Source organism: Argopecten irradians, chromosome 14, assembly GCF_041381155.1.
Source record: "Argopecten irradians isolate NY chromosome 14, Ai_NY, whole genome shotgun sequence".
Taxonomy (NCBI): domain Eukaryota; kingdom Metazoa; phylum Mollusca; class Bivalvia; order Pectinida; family Pectinidae; genus Argopecten; species Argopecten irradians.
Window position 1 is genome coordinate 27,003 of NC_091147.1, and position 26,898 is coordinate 53,900.

Below are 26,898 nucleotides of genomic sequence, written 5' to 3' on the forward strand. Positions count from 1 at the left end.
TAGTCTCCATCCAGATTCTTATCTGTTCCTCCCGACAAATTCACAAACCGGTTCCAAATGATCTGATGCCGTTGCTTCTCAGTGAAAAGTGCATTCACACCAGCTAGTAGTAGGAAAGATTCCAGTCTATATTTGATCTTGAGTGAAAGGTCCATACACTAACAAGGCATACTTCCAGTGTCGTATTTGTCGAATACCATCTCCACTTCTAGTAGCTAGAACAGATATTTTCCTGAGAAGCCCATACTTAGTAAGATTGCAGTTGTAACTAAATCAATAAAAGATCCAACTGCATGGTAATCTGCACTAGCATTTTTTACCACATTTCTTCTATTGATGACATTTCTTAGTTGGTACAATGTTCCAGTTTCTCGAGCACTGGCTGGTTTGTAGAATCGATCCATCATTGCCTGCAGAAAAAAAAAATATATGTAAATGTCATAGCAAAATCATTTTTCCAACAATCTCACAAAGTATGGACTACCTTAAATCAAGTCCATTGTGTATGAAATATTTCCTTTATTCATTTTTGATGTTGATGAAATCAAAATGCATTCATAGATACATTAACGCAAGTTACACAAAATAACATTCTGTAAAACAAATATGCAAATAAACAACTTAAGCAATAGTACATGCCATGGGATAAACAAATCAGAAGAGACATGGAATTGTTTTGTCAAGCATTGCCATGGGATAAACAAATCAGAAGAGACATGGAATTGTTTTGTCAAGCATAATTAGTTTGATTCAAGCATAATTAGTTTCTGATAACAGTATTACCTGTAGGAAGTTTATTTTCTCATGAAAGTCTTCAACCATAGTGATCAAACCCTCCAATCTCTCCTCTGGGGTATCGCCATCAAGACGAGCCATATGTGCACCCCTTATTCTCTCACATGTGAGCTGGTCACCCCCGACTGGAATTGCTTGCATCTTAGGATTTCTTTCCTCTCTGAAAGTAAAAAGTACCATAACAATTAATTTATATTCCTTTTTCTCTCATGCATACTTACAGGCTGGTATCCGGCAATAAACTCATGTCGCCTGTATCGCATGCTTTACAACATTTTGACCCTTAGGTAGAATATCCCTGTTCTTCATATCCAGATATGAAAGAGTCTTATAATATGTAACTACTGAATGGTGAAAGAACAAAATGACATTGGAATCATTTGTAACTTTTCCAAATTAAATCTTTTTACCTTTCATGAATCCCTTCCACTTCAGGTCTGACACCAGGGACATACTGTTGAAGATGTTGAAGAATTTCTATCATATCGTTGGTTTTATTTTCGTTTTTCAGCAAGATTCCAAGTGGTATCTATTGAAATTGAAATCAAACGTTTGAAATTCCATAGTGCAAATGTTGCCACATGAAGTTGTACAAAATGATGCATAGAATTGAGATATGGATATGTAAACATTATCACAAAAAAAAACGTTTTTCCTGAAATTCAGTGCTTTCATAGCATACTGTTATCATAACTAACCTTTAATCATTTCACAAACTGATGCACACATATATTCCTATTTGATTTTGAGTATGAAGATGTCATTTTGTAATTTATGATGGACTAAACTTAGTGTGAAGATGAAAGTTTTGAACAAATGCTTACCACAGTAATTTTCTTTAGAAATTAATACCAGAAGTATTCCGACAAAAACAGTTGATTCTACATAAAAAGGGGAAAACAAACTGCAACAATTAACATTTCAACAAAAATATGCAATAAATTTAAATACAGGAAATGAAGAACTACATGCTTAAACCTCCTAATCAATAATAAATCATTATGAATATGTGATGTTTTTAGAAATACAATATGAAAAATTAACAACATGATCAGTATACAAATACATTTATGAACATAAAGATGTAATATTGTTGACTTTGTAGAAATAATGTAAAAATAATTGAACTAATAGATTTTTTTAGTGAAATGCTTTTAAATTTGTTAATTTAGATATATATAATATATGTTATTATATTTGTTCTAGTTTTTGTTGATTTTTAAAAAAAACATTGTTCAAGTAAACATATGTGAAAGTTTTTAATAATGATATTCTGCCAAATAATGATAACTGTAATGAACATGCATATTGTATACTGACCATCATCAATTTAATGAAAATAAAACATGCCATGTTGTAATATGCCAATGACTGAATAAGATAAATGTATTCAGAATACTGAAGAAAAAAATATTAACAAGAACAAAAGAAACTAATTATTAATCAACAATAACTGGTGGTGCCATACCACAATGGATTTCTTTGCCATTTCTGCTGAATGTTCATGTTTAAAGTGGGAAGGGTAAATATCTTTGAAGACTTTGAATGATGGAAGATGCTCAATTAGGATGTTGGATACAACCTGTATCATGTCTTTCCTTAAGGTATAATTATCCTCAGCAGTTGGAAGAAATTCACTGTTCTCAATTTCCAGCAGATCTCCAACTGGCTGATCATCTGTTAGACTGCCACTGTTTACACGGTCCACTAATGCCATCATTTGTGTAAAATGTCTGGAGACATTTTGGTGGTCTTGTGTCATCTCACGAACTTTGATGTTGAAGTCAAGGTTATCAATATTAAACCTGTAGCCTTGAGGAGCACTTCTATGTTGTAGGTCTGAACAGCTTGTTGAATATGAATGGTCATTCATTGTACTGGGAGATATATCAACAGCATATGAGTGCTCGGTATCTACCCTTTCAAGATGTGATTTGGATGCTATTGCTAAATTACTTTGGTATGATTTCATCATATTTTCATTCAATATCTTTGCTTTGTTTAGCTTTTCATTGAGGGTGCTATGAGAAACAGAAAACCCAAGTTTAGCCAGAACTGAGAAACCATCTTTCTGTAACTGGTTGTTGTACATAGTTATACCTACAACATGCTGTAATGAATTTAAAAATCTTGATCTGCCTTGCATGATGACGCAGAGGGCAGCACAAACCTTTATCTGATTGTAGGTATTACTGTATGTAGATGTTGCTGCCTGAGTTGCGCATGACCATAGGAATGGGGCGTGATTCTTGAAGTCTTCCTGCAGTTTTGTTACATCAAAGTTTTCTAAATCCTCTGTTTCTCGTTTTTGCAAATTTATTTCCATGGACTGTTTTGAGAAAATCTGACATTCTTTTTCAATAATTGACTTCAATATTTTTTTTTGAACTTTCCTTTGTTGTAATGTCAGAAGAATTGAATATCAATGTCAATGCCTTTCTTACACTTCCATTTGCTAATGCCTTTACAACTGGGTGCATCAGTGTGCAAAGTTTGGAGGAACGAAATGATATTGTTTGTTTTAATTTTTGTTTTTTACCTGATGACTCATCTTTCTTTTGCTTCAATTTGTTGTTCTTGAAAGGACTTGGAGTTGGCGATAATGGGATCGCAAGGTCTAGATCTTTATTTACTGTTGATGTATGGTTTGCTTGTTCATTGAAAGAACCTGAGAAATAAAAGTACTGTATTAGCATGTGCACTTGGCCATTAAAATTAATATGTTGTCACAGTACCCAACATTGAGTTGTTCGGGAAGATGTAGTCGAGCCATTTTCCATGGATTTCTATATTATAGGGTTATTAATCAGCCAATTTCATATTGGCCCTGTTATTAGGCCAAGGTCTGTCATATTGGCCCGAGGCCGTAGGCCGAGGGTCAATGTGACAGACCGAGGCCTAATAACAGGGCCAATATGGAATTGGCTGATTAATGATACTATTATTAATTAACTACTTGCATATTTAGTAATGACAACAATATATGTAATCAGTTCAACAAATTTAATAACAACAATATATTTAAATTTAACAAAACAGATTGAACAGCAATCATTACATGTACTACTGGTACAAGATCTTGATTCCGTCAAGATCTTGCGCTGTGTTTACAGCTGTATTATTCTTTAGAACATCGTTAAAATCATCTAGTTCGCCCAAAGCCTCGTATCTATCGATGTCATGCATTAAAACAGCGAGCATGTCCTCGCCGTTTTTTGCGTACCTGTCTGACACTCTCTCCATGTTTCAGTTTGTTGTCGTCTGCCCCCAGTGAAGCGGAATGGATGATAAGGTAAAGGTTGTTATCGCCTCGGAAATATACGTAGTCGCTGAAGAAAAGCCGAAATGTGTTCCGAACGTCTCTGCGTGCATTCGATTAGCGCGTTATCCATATTGGCTCAGTTTTCTCGTATTGGCTCAGTTTTTCAATATTGGCTCACTTTTGCCGATATTGGCTCAGTTTTGCAGTGATATTGATCGGACCGTTTTTTCATATTTTTACCAATACGCAAGTAGTTAATTAATAATACTTAGCACAAAGCACACATATAACATAATTTTCATATCTAATATAAAATTAAGGACCTTTCATTCAGTCAATATGGTGTTATATGGCTACGCCTGGATTGCGATTTAATTTTACCAGGGCATTGTAACACCATATGGACCTCAGGTCCATGATTGATGTATATGATACATATATTGTTAGTAAATAAGTAATCAGTAAGGGGAAACTATTTCAGTTACATGTTATTGTAACTGATTACAGTGAAAATTTAATGATTTTGTAATAATTGTTATGATATTCTGAATATTGTTTAACTAAAATCTGTGCCAATGTGTGGTTAAATATATGTACACATCTTGAATACAGATCCAGTTCTAAGTTATATTAAATTTTGCATTTTTGGACACAGTTTTGAAAATTGATGGACATATAGTATGCCTTGTTTTTTCTTACCTGAAACCTGGGTAGATAGATTTCTTTGCTGTTCATTTCCAAATAACGACCGGGTGGACGCAGGCTTTGTTGTATTGTTGCAATTGGTACTTTTTGTAAAAGAACCTAAGAAATAAAAGTCAATAATGATTATTTACCGAATAGATCTTAATTGATAATCTTTTGATATCTGTTCTATATATAAGATTTATTAGTTTAATATCCTATTAAATGCCAGGATCATATAAGGACATGCCAGATTTTTAGGTGGTGGAAAGCCGGAGTGCCCAGAGAAAAAACACCGACCGCAACTGCCCCACATATGATTCCAACCTGCATCCAAGAGGTGGAGGGGTGGTGGTAATGTGTTGGGACATCTTAACCACTCGGCCACCACGGCCCCCTATCATATATAAGTTTATACAAGTTCTGTTCCCCTTCCTCCAAGGATGTTTGTGGCCAAATTTGGTTACAATCCATGCAAAACTCTATGACTAGTAGCGATTTAAAGGATTTACCTCTATTTCCCCTATTGGGCCCCGCCCCTCCTGCCCCCGCGTGACCAGAGCCAAAATTTATACAAGTTCTGTCCCCCTTCCTACAAGGATGTATCTGGCCAAATTTGGTTACATTCCATTCAGAACTCTATGACTAGTAGCGATTTAAAGATTTACCTCTATTTCCCTATTGGCCCCCCTCCTGCCCCGGGGACAGAGCCAAAATTTATACAAGTTCTGTCCCTCCCCTAGGATGTATCTGGCCAAATTTGGTTACATTCCATTCAGAACTCTATGACTAGTAGCGATTTAAATGATTTACCTCTATTTCCCCTATTGGGCCCCGCCCCTCCTGCCCACGGGAGACCAGAGCCAAAATTTATACAAGTTCTGTTCCCCCTCCCCCTAGGATATTTGTGGCCAAATTTGGTTACAATCCATGCAGAACTCTATGACAAGTAGCGATTTAAAGGATTTACCTCTATTTCCCCTATTGGGCCCCGCCCCTCCTGCCCCCGGGAGACCAGAGCCAAAATTTATACAAGTTCTGTTCCCCCTCCCCCAAGGATGTTTGTGGCCAAATTTGGTTACAATCCATGCAGAACTCTATGACTAGTAGCGATTTAAAGGATTTACCTCTATTTCCCCTATTGGGCCCCGCCCCTCCTGCCCCCGGAGGACCAGAGCTAAAATTTATACAAGTTCTGTTCCCCTTCCCCCAAGGATGTTTGTGGCCAAATTTGGTTACAATCCATGCAGAAACTCTAGGACAAGTAGCGATTTAAAGGATTTACCTCTATTTCCCCTATTAGGGCCCCGCCCCTCCTGCCCACGGGAGACAAGAGCCAAAATTTATACAAGTTCTGTTCCCCTTCCCCCAAGGATGTTTGTGGCCAAATTTGGTTACAATCCATGCAGAACTCTATGACTAGTAGCGATTTAAAGGATTTACCTCTATTTCCCCTATTGGGCCCCGCCCCTCCTGCCCCCGGGAGACCAGAGCCAAAATTTATACAAGTTCTGTTCCCCCTCCCCCAATTAAGGATGTTTGTAGCCAAATTTGGTTACAATCCATGCAGAACTCTATGACTAGTAGCGATTTAAAGGATTTACCTCTATTTCCCCTATTGGGCCCCGCCCCTCCTGCCCCCGGAGGACCAGAGCTAAAATTTATACAAGTTCTGTTCCCCTTCCCCCAAGGATGTTTGTGGCCAAATTTGGTTACAATCCATGCAAAACTCTAGGACAAGTAGCGATTTAAAGGATTTACCTCTATTTCCCCTATTGGGCCCCGCCCCTCCTGCCCCCGGAGGGACCAGAGCCAAAATTTATACAAGTTCTGTTCCCCTTCCCCCAAGGATGTTTGTGGCCAAATTTGGTTACAATCCATGCAGAACTCTATGACTAGTAGCGATTTAAAGGATTTACCTCTATTTCCCCTATTGGGCCCCGCCCCTCCTGCCCCCGCGTGACCAGAGCCAAAATTTATACAAGTTCTGTCCCCCTTCCTAAAAGGATGTATCTGGCCAAATTTGGTTACATTCCATTCAGAACTCTATGACTAGTAGCGATTTAAATGATTTACCTCTATTTCCCCTATTGGGCCCCGCCCCTCCTGCCCACGGGAGACCAGAGCCAAAATTTATACAAGTTCTGTTCCCCCTCCCCCTAGGATATTTGTGGCCAAATTTGGTTACAATCCATGCAGAACTCTATGACAAGTAGCGATTTAAAGGATTTACCTCTATTTCCCCTATTGGGCCCCGCCCCTCCTGCCCCCGGGAGACCAGAGCCAAAATTTATACAAGTTCTGTTCCCCCTCCCCCAAGGATGTTTGTGGCCAAATTTGGTTACAATCCATGCAGAACTCTATGACTAGTAGCGATTTAAAGGATTTACCTCTATTTCCCCTATTGGGCCCCGCCCCTCCTGCCCCCGGAGGACCAGAGCTAAAATTTATACAAGTTCTGTTCCCCTTCCCCCAAGGATGTTTGTGGCCAAATTTGGTTACAATCCATGCAAAACTCTAGGACAAGTAGCGATTTAAAGGATTTACCTCTATTTCCCCTATTAGGGCCCCGCCCCTCCTGCCCACGGGAGACCAGAGCCAAAATTTATACAAGTTCTGTTCCCCCTCCCCCAAGGATGTTTGTGGCCAAATTTGGTTACAATCCATGCAGAACTCTATGACTAGTAGCGATTTAAAGGATTTACCTCTATTTCCCCTATTGGGCCCCGCCCCTCCTGCCCCCGGGAGACCAGAGCCAAAATTTATACAAGTTCTGTTCCCCCTCCCCCAAGGATGTTTGTAGCCAAATTTGGTTACAATCCATGCAGAACTCTATGACTAGTAGCGATTTAAAGGATTTACCTCTATTTCCCCTATTGGGCCCCGCCCCTCCTGCCCCCGGAGGACCAGAGCTAAAATTTATACAAGTTCTGTTCCTCTTCCCCCAAGGATGTTTGTGGCCTAATTTGGTTACAATCCATGCAAAACTCTAGGACAAGTAGCGATTTAAAGGATTTACCTCTATTTCCCCTATTAGGGCCCCGCCCCTCCTGCCCACGGGAGACCAGAGCCAAAATTTATACAAGTTCTGTTCCCCCTCCCCCAAGGATGTTTGTGGCCAAATTTGGTTACAATCCATGCAGAACTCTATGACTAGTAGCGATTTAAAGGATTTACCTCTATTTCCCCTATTGGGCCCCGCCCCTCCTGCCCCCGGGAGACCAGAGCCAAAATTTATACAAGTTCTGTTCCCCTTCCCCCAAGGATGTTTGTGGCCAAATTTGGTTACAATCCATGCAGAACTCTATGACTAGTAGCGATTTAAAGGATTTACCTCTATTTCCCCTATTGGGCCCCGCCCCTCCTGCCCCCGGAGGACCAGAGCTAAAATTTATACAAGTTCTGTTCCCCTTCCCCCAAGGATGTTTGTGGCCTAATTTGGTTACAATCCATGCAAAACTCTAGGACAAGTAGCGATTTAAAGGATTTACCTCTATTTCCCCTATTGGGCCCCGCCCCTCCTGCCCCCGGGGGGTCAGAGCCAAAATTTATACAAGTTCTGTTCCCCCTCCCCCAAGGATGTTTGTGGCCTAATTTGGTTACAATCCATGCAGAACTCTATGACTAGTAGCGATTTAAAGGATTTACCTCTATTTCCCCTATTGGGCCCCGCCCCTCCTGCCCCCGGGGGACCAGAGCTAAAATTTATACAAGTTCTGTTCCCCTTCCCCCAAGGATGTTTGTGGCCTAATTTGGTTACAATCCATGCAAAACTCTAGGACAAGTAGCGATTTAAAGGATTTACCTCTATTTCCCCTATTGGGCCCCGCCCCTCCTGCCCCCGGGGGGTCAGAGCCAAAATTTATACAAGTTCTGTTACTCTAGTTTCCCCCTTCCCCCAAGGATGTTTGTGGCCAAATTTGGTTACAATCCATGCAGAACTCTATGACTAGTAGCGATTTAAAGGATTTACCTCTATTTCCCCTATTGGGCCCCGCCCCTCCTGCCCCCGGGGGACCAGAGCTAAAATTTATACAAGTTCTGTTCCCCTTCCCCCAAGGATGTTTGTGGCCTAATTTGGTTACAATCCATGCAAAACTCTAGGACAAGTAGCGATTTATAGGATTTACCTCTATTTCCCCTATTGGGCCCCGCCCCTCCTGCCCCCGGGGGGTCAGAGCCAAAATTTATACAAGTTCTGTTCCCCCTCCCCCAAGGATGTTTGTGGCCAAATTTGGTTACAATCCATGCAGAACTCTATGACTAGTAGCGATTTAAAGGAAATGTTGACGGACAGACGGACGGATGGACGGACGACGGACGCCGCGCCATGACATAAGCTCACCGGCCCTTCGGGCCAGGTGAGCTAAAAATTATGAGCATTTAGTACATATTTTGTTTTATGTAAAACATTTGACAAATACTGTCTTAAACAATGTTTAAACTGATTTTCTTAATTAAGATTTAATATATGAAACAATATTTCATGGCTAACTGTGATCTAGCTATATGTAGCTATAGGTGGTGGTAATAAACAAGTGTTATATTGCACGGGCAAAATATTATATTACCAACTCTAAATGCATGATATTTGTCACATTATCGTTTCAAAATAAGTCATTACCGTACCTTCAATAGTATCTATTGATCGCTCTTCAGTGGATATTGTCATATCTGGATGCCTGTGGTGTGGAGTAGATCGAGAGTCAGAAAGCTTGGATACTCTAGGAGTCCTAGGTGTTTGCGAACCGCGTTTTTTCACAGAAATCACTTTAAATTGTTGGGATGACATCATAACTTTGTTATATAGTTCCGCACGTCGAATGTCCATGTCCTTAATTCGATTTAACAGTTTGAAACAATGTGAGCACACATAGGTACCAACGTTTTCTTGTATTGAAAGACTTTTCTGAAAACAGTAGCTGATAACATCAAAAGCAGGCCCTTTGTTCATATCTGTTCTGATAATATAATATCTCTGTTTATTTGTCAACGAACACGAAACACATAAATCAGTCTCTGGAAACCAAATCCTTTCGTGTTTTTTGATAGGAGTAGCCATGCTGTTGGTAAATCCCTCCGTTCCTGTACTATTAATGAAGGAGCAGTACTTGTTTACGTGTGCACCGACCAGGTGTACTGGCGAGCTCGAGTGTAAGCTAAGAATGCGTTCATCAAGTTTATATCACAATAACATGTACAGTATACGTATGTATCCATTGTGGTATGGAATTACAACCACACTTGTCAGTATAACAACTAATCACAGAATAAACATAGTAAAACCACTGACAGCTGGCTGACAGCTGTATGAGCGAAACAGCTGTTCGGTGATAATATGCAATCTGCAGCTGATCCATGCCTATATGTGCATTTCACATGGTAATTTAAATAAACAATGGCATATCCAGAACTTACTACAGAAATCAGGTAGAATATATGACTCTTTCATATGTACATATGTAGGATAGAACTATTCCACCCGAGGGTACAGAATTTTGGGTCAGAACCGAGGCTTGCCGAGGTTTCTGACCCAAAATTCTGTACCCGAGGGTGGAATAGTTCTATCCTACATAATTTACATATGAAAGAGTTATTTTCTCACATTGCTTGTCGAATTACTTGCACGAAAGGTGAGGCAGCCATTTTGTGATAAAATCTTAACTTCTTAAATAATCGATCGATTTCAAAAATAAGAACGCCATTCGAAAGAGCTCATCAAAGTTTGGTTTATATTGAAAATATAAACAAGAAATCTTAGGTAAAACGATTTGAAATGCAAATTAAACAAATGAAATGGTAAATAAATCCGACAAATCAATCGAAATAGAAGAAAAATGACGTCAACTTTGGCTGACATGACGTCATCTCATTGTTTTTTCAATTGTGACGTCACAGCTATGTAAGATAGATTTATCTTACATAGCTGTCTTTCATGGGACAACTCTATCTTACATGGCTAGCTATGTGAGAAAATATCGTCATTGGTTAATTCCCATACATGTCCCAGAAATCCTGCGACAGGAAATAGCTGATTGTTCGCCCATGTTTGTTTACGTTTCAGAGCGCCCTCTAGCGGTTGCAATATTCAAATTCGAACCGGACCAGACTCTCGACGGACCAGACTCCGGTTCTTGTTTCAATTTTGTGATTTGAAATCGAGGCTTACCGAAAAATCGGTAAAGCTTTTGATTGGCTGATTTAAACACACCCACAAATATGGCGGAAATATTTGGGAAAGCATTGTCGGCTGCTCTCCAACAGAGGAATATACCTTTCAAGTTAAAAAACTTTCAGGAAAAGATTCTTGAGGATATTGTTGTGAAAAAGGAAGATGTGTTAGCTGTGTTACCAACAGGATACGGCAAGACGTTGATATACTCACTGATACCAACTTTGAATGATTTATATGAGAATCAAGCTGACAGCATCGCTATTGTTATTTCTCGTTCGGCTGGTCTCGTTCAGCGGCGAGAGTCTGGGGAATGCGAGACGGTGGGGGCTAAACCATGTAGCCCGCCCCGAGCCCGAGCTTTTGAACCCGAGCCCGAGCTTTGGTTATATTCGTTTTTCTCCTCCAAAATAGCACGTATTAAAACAATTTTTGACACAAAGAATCTTTGAGTTATTTGTTATCGATACATATAATTCACATTTCATGAAATTAATGTGAATTTCATAAATCGACATTTATCAATTTTCTGGGGGCTAAACCATGTAGCCCGCAATGGAGCGTGACATTTTACGATTTTTCCAAATTATTAAAATAATATGCTTTTTTGACAAGAATTGTTTTAATCCAAACAACAAGTAAACCTAGCTGATCATAAAGATATAACTTTCAACATAAATATCCAATTATTTCATAACGAATTCTGCTTTTTTGTAACCTCGTTGACAAGTACCTGTCTCGCCGATCTCTCTGTTTACCCGAGCCGAGCCCGAGCTAAGGGCAGACAACTCCCCGATCCCGAGCTTAATAACTGTACATGTAAAATGCACACGTTATTATTACAATAGTGATTAATGTAATTAATATAATAGAAGTTAATATGTTATATTAATATTTGAATTTTTAGGTCATCTGACCCGTCGTCGTGCGCCGTGCGCCGTCCGCCGTGCGCCGTGCGCCGTCCGCCGTGCGCCGTCCGCCGTGCGCCGTGCGCCGTGCGCCGTGCGTAAACTTTTTATTCAAACGACTTCTTCTCAAGAACCAGAAGGCCCAGGGTACTCATATTTGGCGTGTAGGTTTGCTGGGATGGAGGGCTACCAAGTTTGTTCAAATGAATGACCTTGACCTTCATTCAAGGTCACAGGGGTCAAAAAGGCTAAAATTTTTAAACAACTTCTTCTCAAGAACCAGAAGGCCCAGGGTACTGATATTTGCCCTGTAGGATGCTAGGATGAAGGGCTACCAAGTTTGTTCGAATAAATGACCTTGACCCTTCATTCAAGGTCACGAGGGTCGACTTCTTGTGAATAACTAAGAGGCCTAGGGTGATATTAAATAGTTTGCTAAAATGACCTTCCTAAAATCTTTAAACAACTTCTTCTTGTAATGAAGGGCTACCAAGTTTGTTCAAATAAATGACCTTGACCTTCATTCAAGGTCACAGGGGTCAAATAGGCTAAAATCCTTTAAATAACTTCTTGTGAATAACTAAGAGGCCTAGAGACCTGATATTAGGCCTGTGGCATGCTGGGATGAGGGGATGAATAGGGGCCTGTGACATGCTTGGATGAAGGCTACCAAGTTTGTTCAAATAGGGCTACCAAATGACCTTGACCTTCATTCAAGGTCACGACTGGTCAAATAGGCTAAAATCTTTAAACAACTTCTTCTCAATAACCAGAAGGCCCTAGAGTACTGATATTTGCCCTGTAGGCATGCTGGGATGAAGGGCTACCAAGTTTGTTCAAATAAATGACCTTGACCTTCATTCAAGGTCACAACACTGGTATAGGTACATTAAAAAAACTTTTTCCAAGAAAAGAAAGGCCCAGAGATGCTCCACCGCCGTACATGCATGAATGATATTTATTATTTGTTCAAACAATAAATTGACCTTCATTCAAGGTCACGAGGGTTTAATCGTGATATATATGTGTCTAATTAACACAAAAAAATAATATAAATATATTTAATTTCGCCCTTTGGGGACTGTGACATGCTTTGGATGAAAGGCAAGTTGTTCAACATGAATGGATCCCTTAACCTTCATTCAAGGTCACGGGGTACAAAAATAAGGCCAAAAAATCATTAAACGGGACTTCTTCTCAAGAACCAGAAGGCCCAGGTACTGATATTTGGCCTATAGGGATGCTGGGATGAAGGCTACCAAGTTAGGATAAATTTTTTCAAGGGTCACAGGGGGATGCAATTTAACCAAATTCTTGTGAATTTTGAGGCCGAGACCTGATATTAGGCCTTTTGAAGGGTACAAGTTTGTCCAAATGAATGACCTTGAGTCACTTCAAGGTCACCATTGTCAACATAGGCTAAAATCTTTAAAGCTTCATAAAGAACCAGAAACTGATTGGGCATTCAATGCTGGGTGGGTAACTGAAGAAAAATACTCAATCGTCTGCTCCTGTTTTTGATAGTGACAAAAATACCATTTGATCAGCGGTGGAGCATCTTTAACGAAATACAAATGAAAATTAATTAGATAATTAATCCGGAAGATTGCAGACACTCACCCCCGGCTTAGCTACATACCCCACCCATCATTCGCCAGACATCAGGACCAGGATATTCTCCTCAGTCGAGACGGGCTCCACCTGAGTTTTAAGGGGACAGATAGGGTGATGAACGACATTCTCACAACTGTATCCTCTCTACGTTCGACTACGCCACCACCACCACCGACCACCACACCAGCCCCACCACCGACCACCACGCCAGCCCCACTACAGACCACCACGCCAGCCCCACTACCGACCACCACGCCAGCCCCACTACCGACCACCACGCCAGCCCCACTACCGACTACCACGACAGCCCCACCACAGACCACCACACCAGCACCACTGACTTACGTTGAGGTACTTATCTCAACCCCGGAGACCGATTTACCACCTACTACTAGTGTAACATCGTTCCTTCCTACCGACGATCCCGACTCATGGCCAGAGTTACCGACTACCACGCCACCACCGAAGACCACAACGCCAGCACCACCAACTACCACGGCCCCACCACCGCAGACCACAACGCCAGCACCACCAACTACCTCTACGAGACCACCAACTACCACGGCCCCACCACCGAAGACCACAACGCCAGCACCACCAACTACCACGGCCCCACCACCGCAGACCACAACGCCAGCACCACCAACTACCTCTACGAGACCACCAACTACCACGGCCCCACCACCGCAGACCACAACGCCAGCACCACCAACTACCTCTACGAGACCACCAACTACCACGGCCCCACCACCGCAGACCACAACGCCAGCACCACCAACTACCTCTACGAGACCACCAACTACCACGGCCCCACCACCGAAGACCACAACGCCAGCACCACCAACTACCACGGCCCCACCACCGCAGACCACAACGCCAGCACCACCAACTACCTCTACGAGACCACCAACTACCACGGCCCCACCACCGAAGACCACAACGCCAGCACCACCAACTACCTCTACGAGACCACCAACTACCACGGCCCCACCCAAATAGAAAGAGACTATCGCTACCCAAAAGACACAAACTAAAGGTAAGTGATATTTTAGATGATCTCTCATATGATAGGCCGTCAAATTGTAAACCAGCGGAAACAAAACGTATTTGGATGGATAATGGTAAAAGTACAATTAGTTTTAAGGAAAAGAATGATATTTAATGGATAAGAAACTTTGTGGAAATACAATGTGTTATGTTCAGGACATTTTAAAGAAGCAATTTCCTAATATTAATGGTATGCAGGATACAGGTTATGCTCCAGTTTTAAAAAAAATGGTAAGTGGGATTATGCCTTAAGGATGAAACCGACTTCAGCAGCAGCAGCACAGATCCATCATACAGGTGAGGACCATTGGGTAGTGTCAGTTCAAGAGGAGGATGGTAATAAGGTATATATACTTGATAGCTTGATAGGTATAACTAGGCAGAAAGATCATTTGTCAGCATCGTTAGAAATACAGTTATCATCTACTTATGGGAAAAATAGGAAAATGTTACAGGCAATTTTACCAAGTGTACAACAACAGACAAACGGGGTCGACTGTGGGGTTTTTGCAATAGCTAATTTAGTAGAATTTTGTTTCAATGGTTTTAAAGGTAATGAAGAGTTAAAATTCGACATAGATTGTATGAGACAGCATCTAGTTTCTTGCATTTCGAATGGGGTTTTTACTAAATTTCCTAAGATGAAGTTGACTAGGCATAGGAAAAAGAAAGTTGTTAAGGCCCTTACATATGATATCTTTATCGATTGTGAGTCAGATCAGTGTCACATTTCTAATGTTTTTGATGATATGGTAACCTGCGACGCTGGCTGTAACCGATGGTTTCATAATAGATGTGTTTGTGATAAGTCCAATTTCAATTTTTCAGGGGATAGTTTCATTTGGAATTGTGATAAGTGTTCATAAGTTTTAGCATTAACCAAAAACAAACCAAAATAAAATAAATAAATAAATAAATAAATAAATAAATAAATAAATAAATAAATAAATAAATAAATAAATAAATAAATAAACAAATAAAATACATGTTAGCCAAATAAAATACCTTATTTATTTATTTAATAATAAATTAATATTTGGGTCAGTAAAATGGGAAATTAATATTTATAATATCATCAATTAGAATTATAATATTAATTAATAGTTAAAAAATAATTGCATATAGTTACATATATATTAATTCATAAATAAATAAGTCTAAAATAATGTCTTAAATAAACACCAAAAACACTTTAATATATGGGCTCTTTGTAGAACTGCGTCCCCGTCGCAGAGCCCGGAAACATTCTTATTTGAAGAATGGCTAAATGTTCTACATGTACTAGAAAAAGCTCGGGAACGGAGAGTTGTCTGCCCTTAGCTCGGGCTCGGCTCGGGTAAACAATGAGATCGGCGAGACAGGTACTTGTCAACGAGGTTACAAAAAAAGCAGAATTCGTTATGAAATAATTGGATATTGATGTTGAAATTTATACTTATCACACCATCTATATTTACCTGTTGTTTGGATGAAAACAATTCTTGTCAAAAAAGCATGTTATTTTAATAATTTGGAAAAATCGTAAAATGTCACGCTCCATTGCGGGCTACATGGTTTAGCCCCCAGAAAATTGATAAATGTCGATTTATGAAATTCACATTAATTTTATGAAATGTGAATTATATGTATCGATAACAAATAACTCAAAGATTCTTTGTGTCAAAAATTGTTTTAATACGTGCTATTTTAGAGGAGAAAAACGAATATAACCAAAGCTCGGGCTCGGGTTTAAAAGCTCGGGCTCGGGGCGGGCTACATGGTTTAGCCACCACCATGCGAGACTCCCGCAATAGCAGCCCGCAATAAGGTTATCGTTTAGTTTAGCCTTTCTAAACCTTACCGGAAGTTAATGTCACCGCGAAGATTTGAGGTTTTAGTACTTTGACAGTCCTCTTTATAGTTGTTTAAAGAACTCGGATAATTCGAATTCGGTTCGTTGAAGCCGCCTTGCTGTTCAAAACAAAACAGGCAATATAAGGTAAGTTTATATGCATTTTACATTTTATAGACATTGATACCACTATCGTTGGTTATTAGTATTATTCTGAGTGTAATGTTTGATGTTAGAGGTTGTTGTCTGATTTGATTGTTTTTGTAAGCCTCCTGTCAGTGCTGAGTCTGACTGTTTATGATCGCGACTGACTGATCATGACATCAGAATCAAGCGTTCTAAACTAGTAGTGGCTTAAAAACTAAGAGTTGTACTGTATCTGAGATAGATGCCGTTTGTATATATACGTTACTGTTAATATCTTGCTTGATTGTATAATGAAATTGCTACATAAGCCATAGGTTATCGTCTGTTTAGATTGTTTTGTTGACTGCAGCTAAAAATAGCACCGAGCTTCACATTTTGTGTAGTCCACGCGATAGAGCTAAATATCATGACGAGTCGGGTTAGTGATGAGATTTATAATTTGAAGACTGCAATTATTAATCTAATAGAATTAAAACGTATGGATTGAATTTGAATGGATTTCATTGACAATATCAAGACATTTTGATTTCCTTGACAATTTTTTTGTAAATATTGACAAAAAATAATTATGTTACTGGAGAAGTATCTAGCCTATGTGGGAAACAACAGACATGCCTACATGGCTTTGACAATTTGGCCTTAACGTAGGTATGTGAGATGGGGCTTCAAACATGTCTTTTGCCCCCGCCCCTCCCATTTTATACAACTGAAATGTTCTACATGTAAAAAGAAGACCCGCAAAACACCAAAATCTCGCGCCTTCGGCACTCGCACACCTATTTTGCGAATTTGCTTATACATTAATTTCCTGTCAGTGACGCCACTGTGTACAGATGTCTACAAGGATTATAATGATGTAGTAAAAAATCAGTGAAAAAAAGTATATAAAGTTTATTTGGTTGTGTTGAATTAATCTCCTGTGTAAGGACACTTAATGATATGTATTATTTAGAATTTTTGAATGAAAAAAAAAATATTTGAACCTAAAAAAAAACCTAGTTTACAAATCAAATATGTCAAGATTGAAGAGGGGGGGGGGGGGAGGGTTGTAGAAAATCTTGAGGACCTGCACCGGTCCCCATTACATTTCATCTTCCTACACCACTGTATTCTAAACGCTAGTTTAATCCGACAAATTTGATATCAATGGTTCAATATTGGTTAATGAAGCCAGAATGTTTCCGATGAGGCATCATAAATTAAATGACATAATTATTATAATAAAGTGTTTTTGTTACATAATATATTACTGTTTTTATAATACACAATATGACCTACCAGGTATATTTTTGCATTAACCTATGTTTTTTTTTCGATACTGCAACATATACAAATGTAGCAATGATGTTGTACAGCTGTAAATGTATTGCGTTTAAAAAAAGAGGGCTGTGGTTGCCGAATGGTTGCGATGTCCAGACATACAAGTATTACCACAAGCCTCATGATTTCAGGGTCAGATAGCGAGTTTGAATACAAGATCTTAAAATGGGAACAGTTACTGATTTCGGTGGTGACTTTCCCCTGGTGCTCCAGCTTTTCTCCGCCTTCTAACCCTGGCACATACAAAATGTATGCGTCATGATTTTTAAAATGACAAACATACATGTACGGTACTGGAGAGATAGATGTTCATTTACTTGACTTTTTTTTAAAACTTTGAATAAAACATCAACAAAGATAAGTTAAGATATTTTTGTAGATCGTCATTTTAATGCATGGCAAACAGTTACTAAGTTAAACAAAAGCTTTCAAGCTTCAAGCTAAGAGTGAAGTATACAGACCCCCTCCCTCCCCCCACCCATGAAAGAAAAACAAACACTAAACACAAAGTCCATTGATTTATGATCAATTAACACAATTAACTACTGAAGGAAGTTTGCAATTGATTTTTCTTTGAGAGTATTTCATTGACTGCCTTGTATTTAGCTGTACTATAGCTTCATATCATTTATTACAAATGTAATACTTGAACCACATGTCATTGAAAAGTTTTCACTTGGAATTGGTAAAGGGAGGTAATCTGCTGTTTTGTTAGTTACAAAATTACTTAACAGGATAATGATAAAATAATTAAGAGATATTAGCTATGGAAACAGCTTATTTTTGATAAAATGGGGTTAAGGGAATGAGCAAATCTATGTGTACACCTCCAGGGCTCCAGTGTATATAATGTGTGTATTGTGCACCATATTGTATATATGTATACTGGCACGCATGTACAATACTACATACATCATGTAGGTACAATGTACATAAATGTACACCCTATCATGTATGTGTTAGGGGGGGGGGAGGAGGGGGGTCTTATTTTTCAAAATTGAAATCAACATGTCTCTTTTTATACCATGTTTATAATGCCCCACTAAAAGGTATGCTTCATCAGAAGACCAATGGTCTGGACATACCTGGTACTCAGTACTCACTACATCCATCCTTTTCTGTTCATTGTGTTTTTTGAATTTCTAGTTTAAGGAAACAGTAAATCTTATTTAATGCACAACAACTTACATACCAAAATACTTAACACCAAGTTTGTATTGCTAAGTTTATGTGATGGCTGACCAGTGCTCAAAATTTCCTGCAATATGGAGTTATCTCCCCTTACTGACAAATTCCATAGAAAATACAAACAAGATACATATATTCCTTCATAGACTGAACATTTTTTAAGGATTCTTTGAAATGTATTATGTACAATTTTCTGCAATTTTGGATCAATGGAGAAATCCTATCTGAATATCATAATGCAATTGCATATGTTGTGCAGATTAATTATATATACTTTTCTACAGGTATGTGTCACAGTTGAATGAATAGATTTATATTTCTAAGTCGTGGCCTTTAATATTTTTATAAATTATTGAAATCTTGTCAAAACGAAGATTTTAACCTGGGATACCATGGGTAAGGGGAGGTAATTGGCTTATTTGCTCATTTTCATGGTGCAATTGTATATGTAATCAAGCTAATGGTAATTGATTCGGTTTTCTTTATGTTTTTTTTTGAAAACTAACACAATATATGACAACTTATTGAGTGTCATACAATCCATATCCATGGAAACTATTGTGTTATTTTGTTCTGTAAAAACACTATTTTTAACTTTTCATGTTCTCTAAAATGTATGTATTTGTAAGAGATTGAGTGTTTGGCCTGAGGCCGATATTGTTGACTATTACCATTATTTCTTACTTATATAAATATGAGGAAAAACAGTTTCATTTTAATAAAATCGGGTAAGCAGAGACTTTTACATAATTATTCATGGAAATGCAAAACTTTTCCAAATAATATTTCAAAATCTTTCATATCATGTGATTTTTTCATATCAGATTGAGAATAATTAGGTCACCTGAGACGAAGTCTCAAGTGACCTATTCTAATCGCCTTTTGTCCGTCATCATGCGGTGTGCGTCGTGCGTCGTGTGTCGTGTGTTCGTAAACAATTTACATTTTCGACTTCTTCTCAAAAACCGCTGAAGCAATTTCAATGATATTTTGCACAAACCTTCTAAGGCATAAGGCCAATCAAAATTGTGAATTATATGACCCCCACCCCCCAGGGGGCTGTGGGAGGGGCCAAAAGGGGTAAAATTGACTAAAATTTCAAAAATCTTCTCCTCCACTCACAGATGTGGTAGAATCAAATACTCTTCATAGATAGAAAGGTCTCAAGGCCCTCTACAAAAATTGTGAATTATATAACCCTGGGGTCTCAGGTTTCCCCCTGGGGAGGGGGTTAAGTTTACTATAGTTTATATAGTGAGAACACATTTTGGAGTATTACTTGGTCATTTATAATAGAAAATTAGTCAAATGTTGTCAGAATTATCCCTATGAAATGGCCATTGAATTCTATTAACATGACTGACTCCCAGGCGCCTTAGGGGTGTGACCAAAAGGGGTCAAATAGGCTAAAACTTCAAAATATTTTTTCTGAAATTCTGGAACTGGTAGAATCAAATACTCTTCTTAGATGGAAAGGTCTTAAGGTCCTTTACAAAAATTGTGAATTATATGACCCTGGGGTCTCATGTTTCCCCCTGGGGAGGGGGGTGAAGTTAACTATAGTTTCTAGAGGAAAAACACATAAATGAATGTTTTTTGCTTATTTTTCATAGGAAATTAGTCAAACTGGGTTAGAATGTTTAGCCTGAGATAGCATTTTATCGTCATAACCATATTGGTCCTGGCTGACCTCCAGGGGCCTTAGGGGCGGGGCCAAAAAAGGGTCAAATAGGCTAAAACTTCAAAAATCTTCTTTGATTGTGTTTTAATGTACATGTAGGGACGCCATAAAAATGTCATGAGCATGCGCACGACAACCACTAACTACTAACACTTAGGCCGTCTGATGGGACTGAAAGGCGGTGTCCCATGTGAGGATGCCCAGCCTTGCACGATAAAAACCCCTCTGCGGTCTTTCGATGAAGAGTAGGTGTGATAACGCCGGCCCAGAGGATAGGTACAGGTCATAGTTTAGATATTTTTACATAGATAAATTAGAAGGGCTTCAAAATCATAGAATCTATATACCAAATTGATAGGCTAGGTTACTTCCTTTCCCTCTGCTCTTGATGGGTAGGGCTAGTTACTGTAGGACATTTTAGGATCTAAGAGTCGTCTTCCAAATTAATAGATATATAGGTATAGCAGACGACTCCTCACGCTATGCTTTCTCTATATACTTTGCTCTTCCTACTCCATTTCCTATCTTTTCTCGTGCCCTGAAACGTTATATATAGCATCACGGTACGTAAAACTCTTCATTCGTTCAAAAATCTTCTTTTGAATTCACAAATTTGATGGAACCTGATACTCTTAATAGATTGGAAGGTCTTAAGGCCCTTTACAAAAATTGTGAATTTCATCACCCTGGGATCTCAGATTTTCCCCTGGGTAGGGCGTTGAATTTACTATAGTTTATATAGGAAAAACACATTTATGAACATTATTTGCTTTGTTTTCATATGAAATTAGTCAAACTGGGTTAGAATCATTAGCCTGAAATAGAATTTAACATCATATCCATATTTGTCCAGGCCTGGCCGACCCTCAGGGGCCAGAGGGGCGGAGCCAAAAGGGGTCAAATAGGCTAAAACTTCAAAAATCTTATTCTGAATTCACAGATTTGATGGAACCAAATAATCTTCATAGATTAAAAAGTGAAATATATGAAATCACTGACAGTGACTGACTTCTTGTTTGGTTTTGTTGTTTAATGTTGGCAAAGCCAATTGGAATTTTAAGCATAAGGTTTGGCAACATAATACACTATCAAAATGAAAAACAAAAAATCAAAATTCTATAAGGTTCAACTTTAAAGTTTATTCTAATTCGTAAATACTTTTTACAGTTTTGAACCAACTTTGCAATGCTTTTCTGTAGCAGCACACAGGTGACCGCCAAGGCCTCTTGGGCCTCTTGTTTTATCTATTGCAGCTAGAACAACAGTGTCAGTAGGATATGTGCTGATATTGGTGATTTCATTGAGTATTTATGGTTTTGGTTTTATTAGTTTAACGTGTTATTAACCGCTAGGGTCATGTAAGGATGTGCCAGATTTGTTGGTGGAGTACCCGGAGAAAAACCACCGATAGCCTAATAGAATACTTTGTTTTTTTTTTAATTACCTCCCCTTGTTGGGTCATCTGATCTGAAGGGTCAGGATGACCCGCATACTTGCCAACTTTCCCGATTCTGTCGGGAAATTCCCGATTTCAGACTCCCTATCCCGTTTCCCGATCGTATTGTTCAAAAAGACAGTAATCTCCCGATTTTGAAAGCCCATCTATCAAAACCCCGTATGGAGCCCCTTTCACCCTGGCAGAGCCAGAGATAACACTTGTCCGGTAAGCACATGTACAGATAGGTGCCCGCTAATGACCTGTTCACTGGACCCTAACGATACCTGACACTTCATTGACTGTAGGTATGACACTACCCCGGCTAATAAACACATTAATTTTAATCCAACCGATAGTTATCACATTCCATCTATCGCCGTGCACCGTCTGCCGTGCATAGCTTTTCATTCAAACGACTGATATTTGTAGCATGCTGGGAAAAATGGCTACCAAATTGTTAAAATAAAAGACCTTGACCTTCATTCAAGGTCACAAGTGTTAAATAGGCTAAAAGAGGTTTTAAAGTGTACATGGAATAATTTGGTATATAAGGCTTGATAAATGTGTCAATGTATAAAATTTAGAATGGAGAAAGTACGAGTTTCATAGCGAATACGGTATTAGAGATAATGCGACTTTTCTCTAGAACACACCTGAAGCCCCAAGCCATTGACCCCGATTCGGGACCCCTGACCTGTGATGTCACGAGGACAACAGGACCTACTCTACTTGCATAAGATAGAGTGGCAATTTTCTGTGTCTGCCATCTAATATAAACTATCTGTTTGTAAATATCGATTTTTACAGACACAAGTACCTGTGTACATGTCCGATACCTATTTAATATTATCCTCAATCACAGATATATAAACTATCTGTTTGTAAATATCGATTTTTACAGACACAAGTACCTGTGTACATGTCCGATACCTATTTAATATTATCCTCAATCACAGATATATAAACTATCTGTTTGTAAATATCGATTTTTACAGACACAAGTACCTGTGTACATGTCCGATACCTATTTATATATTATCCTCAATCACAGATACAAGTTTGGAATACGCTTGAAAATAGTGATTTATACCATGCATATATTGATGTACCTGTCGTAGATAAATGAACATTTCTGCGCAATTTCTGCACAATTATACCAAGGACGTATATGAGACACATATAAATCCTTGATTATACACAATATAATGTGTATAATAATCCACGTACGTTGCAAATCTACGGTATTTGGAACCACATAAACATGAATATTATGTAAAGGATTCTTGACTATGTTATCCAAAACCCGACTCGATCGGGTCGTTGTACTGGTCAAACCCGCTTTACAAATTTCTGACTTTTTCATATAACCTACCCATACGAATTAAGTTATGATTCTAAACAGAATTTTTTGCATATATGTAAATGCATCTACTTATTGCGTTTTATCTGAAATCGATCAATTTTTTTGACGAAATACATTCAGCTTTCAGATACAATACATCCGACGACTTGTTGATATTTTGCTCAAGTTCATTTATTAGTGTCTTTAATTGAAAAAATAAATCATGCATGAGTCAGACGAAAAAAGACTAAAGATGTCTAAGTCTAATTCAAGGTGCAGATATCAAGTACAGAACAAAATCAGAACTTCCGAATAGCCATGCAATGTCGTGCTGCGTTTATCTCTTTACCTGTATACTGCAGTAACTAAAACGCGTGGTCAACCGAGACTAATGAGGGGGCTAATAACCAGATTACGTAAGAAAAGTGTTTAGTGACCTGTCACGCTTCATTGATTAGCTCACGTCAGGTGTCAAAAGTAAGATCAAAGGTAAGTTAGTGATGGACCATCATTTAATTGTTGTATTATGTCATATTTGTTTACACTTATAAATCCTTGGTTTACAGTAAAATATACTGTTCGAACATAACATTTAACAAGTGTGTAAACAGTGTTTTTCCTGCCTATATATTTGGGGCCGAAATAAGGCCCCATTCCCAATTGTATTTCTTGTTATTTTTTCCAAAATCTATGTCTAAATTTCCCAAATCAGTGAGTTGATGCCTATTTTGTGTGACGAAACATAAAATTCCGGAAATCCCAAGTCTGAACGCCGTATTTTAGTATACATTCTTACACTTGATTTTTAGAGAAGGATAATTGTTTATTTCTACCTTTTCCAAAATTTCCATAAACACCGTTAAAATTTTTCATTTCATACTTTTATCGCACAAAATTTCCCAATTTTCAACAGGTGGCAATTTCCCAAAATGCCCAGGAAAAACACTGGTAAATCACTAGATGCATACATAATTGTATATTTCAGAATGACCAATGTATATATTTGTCTCTTATATATATTTCTAGTTATATGTAAATGTATTTTTATAACAGAAACTACAAAATTATTTACAAATGGCATGTCGAGAAAGAACAATGCAAATATGATGCACAATGTCAGAATTTTGATATTTCTGGTAGTTGCTAGATTTTGGATATCCAATTCTTTGTGAATTTCGGTCAATATCGATCATTATATAATACTAATAATGATAATCTATATGACCAATAAATGTACTGTTGAATATTGTTAAAATAACACATGTTCTCATACATGTACATCATGTACATGTAGCTATAAAAGGAAGATAGACTCGTTACAGCTATAAATGAATTATGTGTTTTAAATTCAATTTCTCAAGTGGTTTATTTTTTTTTATTTACTTTATTTACTTATTTACTTATTTAAAACCTAAAAATAGCAAGATACGTCCGAGCCTCAATCATCATCGCGAGTGACTGTCTGGCAACAGATCTAGAACCATGCATGCCTTCTAAATCGTGGCTTAACAGCACGTAAACTGACATTTGTACTGCCTTTAAGGCAGATGCCGTTTGAATATATGTATCTCTTAATATATTGTTTAATCATATGATTAAATTGCTAGTACTTAAACCATAAAGTAATGCACATGTCGTTTCGTTAGTGCGTAGGCTCACATGTAACGTAGCTTCGTTACATGTCATTTCGGTACATGCGGAAGTCTTTTCGGCTTAAGTTACTGTACAGACTGGATGGGTGAGGTCAATAATGTTAACAATGAAAATTCATTTCACAATTTTGCTGTGTTGTGTATAGTGATACAGATAGTCAACTACTGCGTAATAATTATGATGCCGACAGGAATCTTCAGATTGACCCGCTTTGTGAAAATTAGCGTACCCCGGTACATGTATAATATCACACTGACCCATTTAGCAATGTTATATACGGTCATGTCATAAATTTTGTAAGAAGAGCACTATTGTGGCGTCGTAGATATTAATGACGTCTGTGATGTTGTATGACTATCTCGGTTGAATTCAAGCCTGATTCTGCCACTCTTACATAAAACGGAATTGAAAGTAATCCAAATTTTGACCCAGAGCTTAAGCCCAGCTGGCTATTCTCTCAAGGATTCAATAGTCTAGGTCTAGAATTTTAAATCAACAATGTTCAAGAAAATTTGTAAGATTCAACAAGATGTGGCCGCCAGGCAGCCATCTTGGATTTTGATACTTAAAGTTTGTTATCGCTATTTCTCAGAAAGTACTGAAGGGATCTGTCTCAAATTTCATATGTAGGTTCCCCTAGGGCCCTAGTTGTGCATATTGCATTTTGGGACCAATCGGTCAACAAGATGGCCGCCAGGCAGCCATCTTGGATTTTGATAGTTAAAGTTTGTTATCGCTATTTCTCAGAAAGTACTGACGGGATCTGTCTCAAATTTCATATATAGGTTCCCCTAGGGTCCTAGTTGTGCATGTTGTGTTTTGGGACCGATCGGTCAACAAGATGGCCGCCAGGCAGCCATCTTGGATTTGATAGTTAAAATTTGTTGTCGCTATTTCTCAGAAAGTACTGAAGGGATCTGTCTCAAATTTTATATATAGGTTCCCCTAGGGTCCTAGTTGTGCATGTTGCGTTTTGGGACCGATCGGTCAACAAGATGGCCGCCAGGCAGCCATCTTGGATTTTGATAGTTAAAGATTGTTATCGCTATATCTCACAAAGTACTGAAGGGATCTTTCTCAAATTTCATATGTAGGTGCCCCTAGGGCTCTATTTGTACATAATGCGTTTTTGGATCGATCGGTCAACAAAATGGCCGCCAGGCTGCCATCTTGGATTTTGATAGTTAAGATTGTTATCGCTATTTCTCAGAAAGTATTGAATGAATCTGTCTCAAATTTCATATATAGGTTCCCCTAGGGCCCTAGTTGTGCATATTTTGATTTGGGACCGATCAATCAACAAGATGGCCGCCAAGGAGCCATCTTGGATTTTGATAGTTGAAGTTTGTTACTGCTGTTTCTCAGGAAGTACTGAAGCGATCTGTGACCTGTCTCAAATTTTATATATAGTATGTTTGCAAAAGTTTGAAAAGCAGAGAAAAGATCCCTCTTTCCATTGTCAGACATAGATCATTCTTTGGTGGGCGCCAAGATCCCTCTGGGATCTCTTGTTCCTTGTTGTAAAGGAAGTTGTTGATATCTTCTTGGTGCCCCTGTACTCTGATCTGGTGGTCATTTAATACATTTATTGAGGTCAAGGTGCGCTTTAAACTAAGCACCATGGATGCCTTTTTCTCCTCTCAGAATTACTTAAGTTTTGACTGTGTTTTGATTAATACTAGTTATGTGATAAAAAGAATCTTACACTCATGGCTACATCATTTGAAATTTAAACTTAAATTGATAAAATTTGATATACCACGAGCCTTTAAGGATATTTTGACATTTTATTTCCAAGATAACAACAGTTTTTCCG

The 26,898-nt window shown here is 38.4% G+C and overlaps 2 protein-coding genes across 2 annotated transcripts; one reads left to right on the top strand and one right to left on the bottom strand.

Annotated features, from left to right (window-relative positions):
• LOC138306980 (uncharacterized) lies at positions 1-10,197 on the bottom strand. Its single transcript, XM_069247588.1, is given in 7 exon segments — positions 1-410; positions 784-955; positions 1,206-1,324; positions 2,264-3,166; positions 3,168-3,463; positions 4,757-4,861; positions 9,371-10,197. Coding segments are annotated over 7 exon segments (2,223 nt in total). The 5' UTR covers positions 9,804-10,197; the 3' UTR covers positions 1-215.
• Positions 10,198-13,549: 3,352 nt separating this feature from the next.
• On the top strand, positions 13,550-14,434 carry LOC138308061 (uncharacterized). The gene has a single exon (XM_069249012.1). It carries the CDS (start codon positions 13,550-13,552, stop codon positions 14,432-14,434), a length of 885 nt encoding a protein of 294 aa, XP_069105113.1.
• Positions 14,435-26,898: the final 12,464 nt, after the last annotated feature.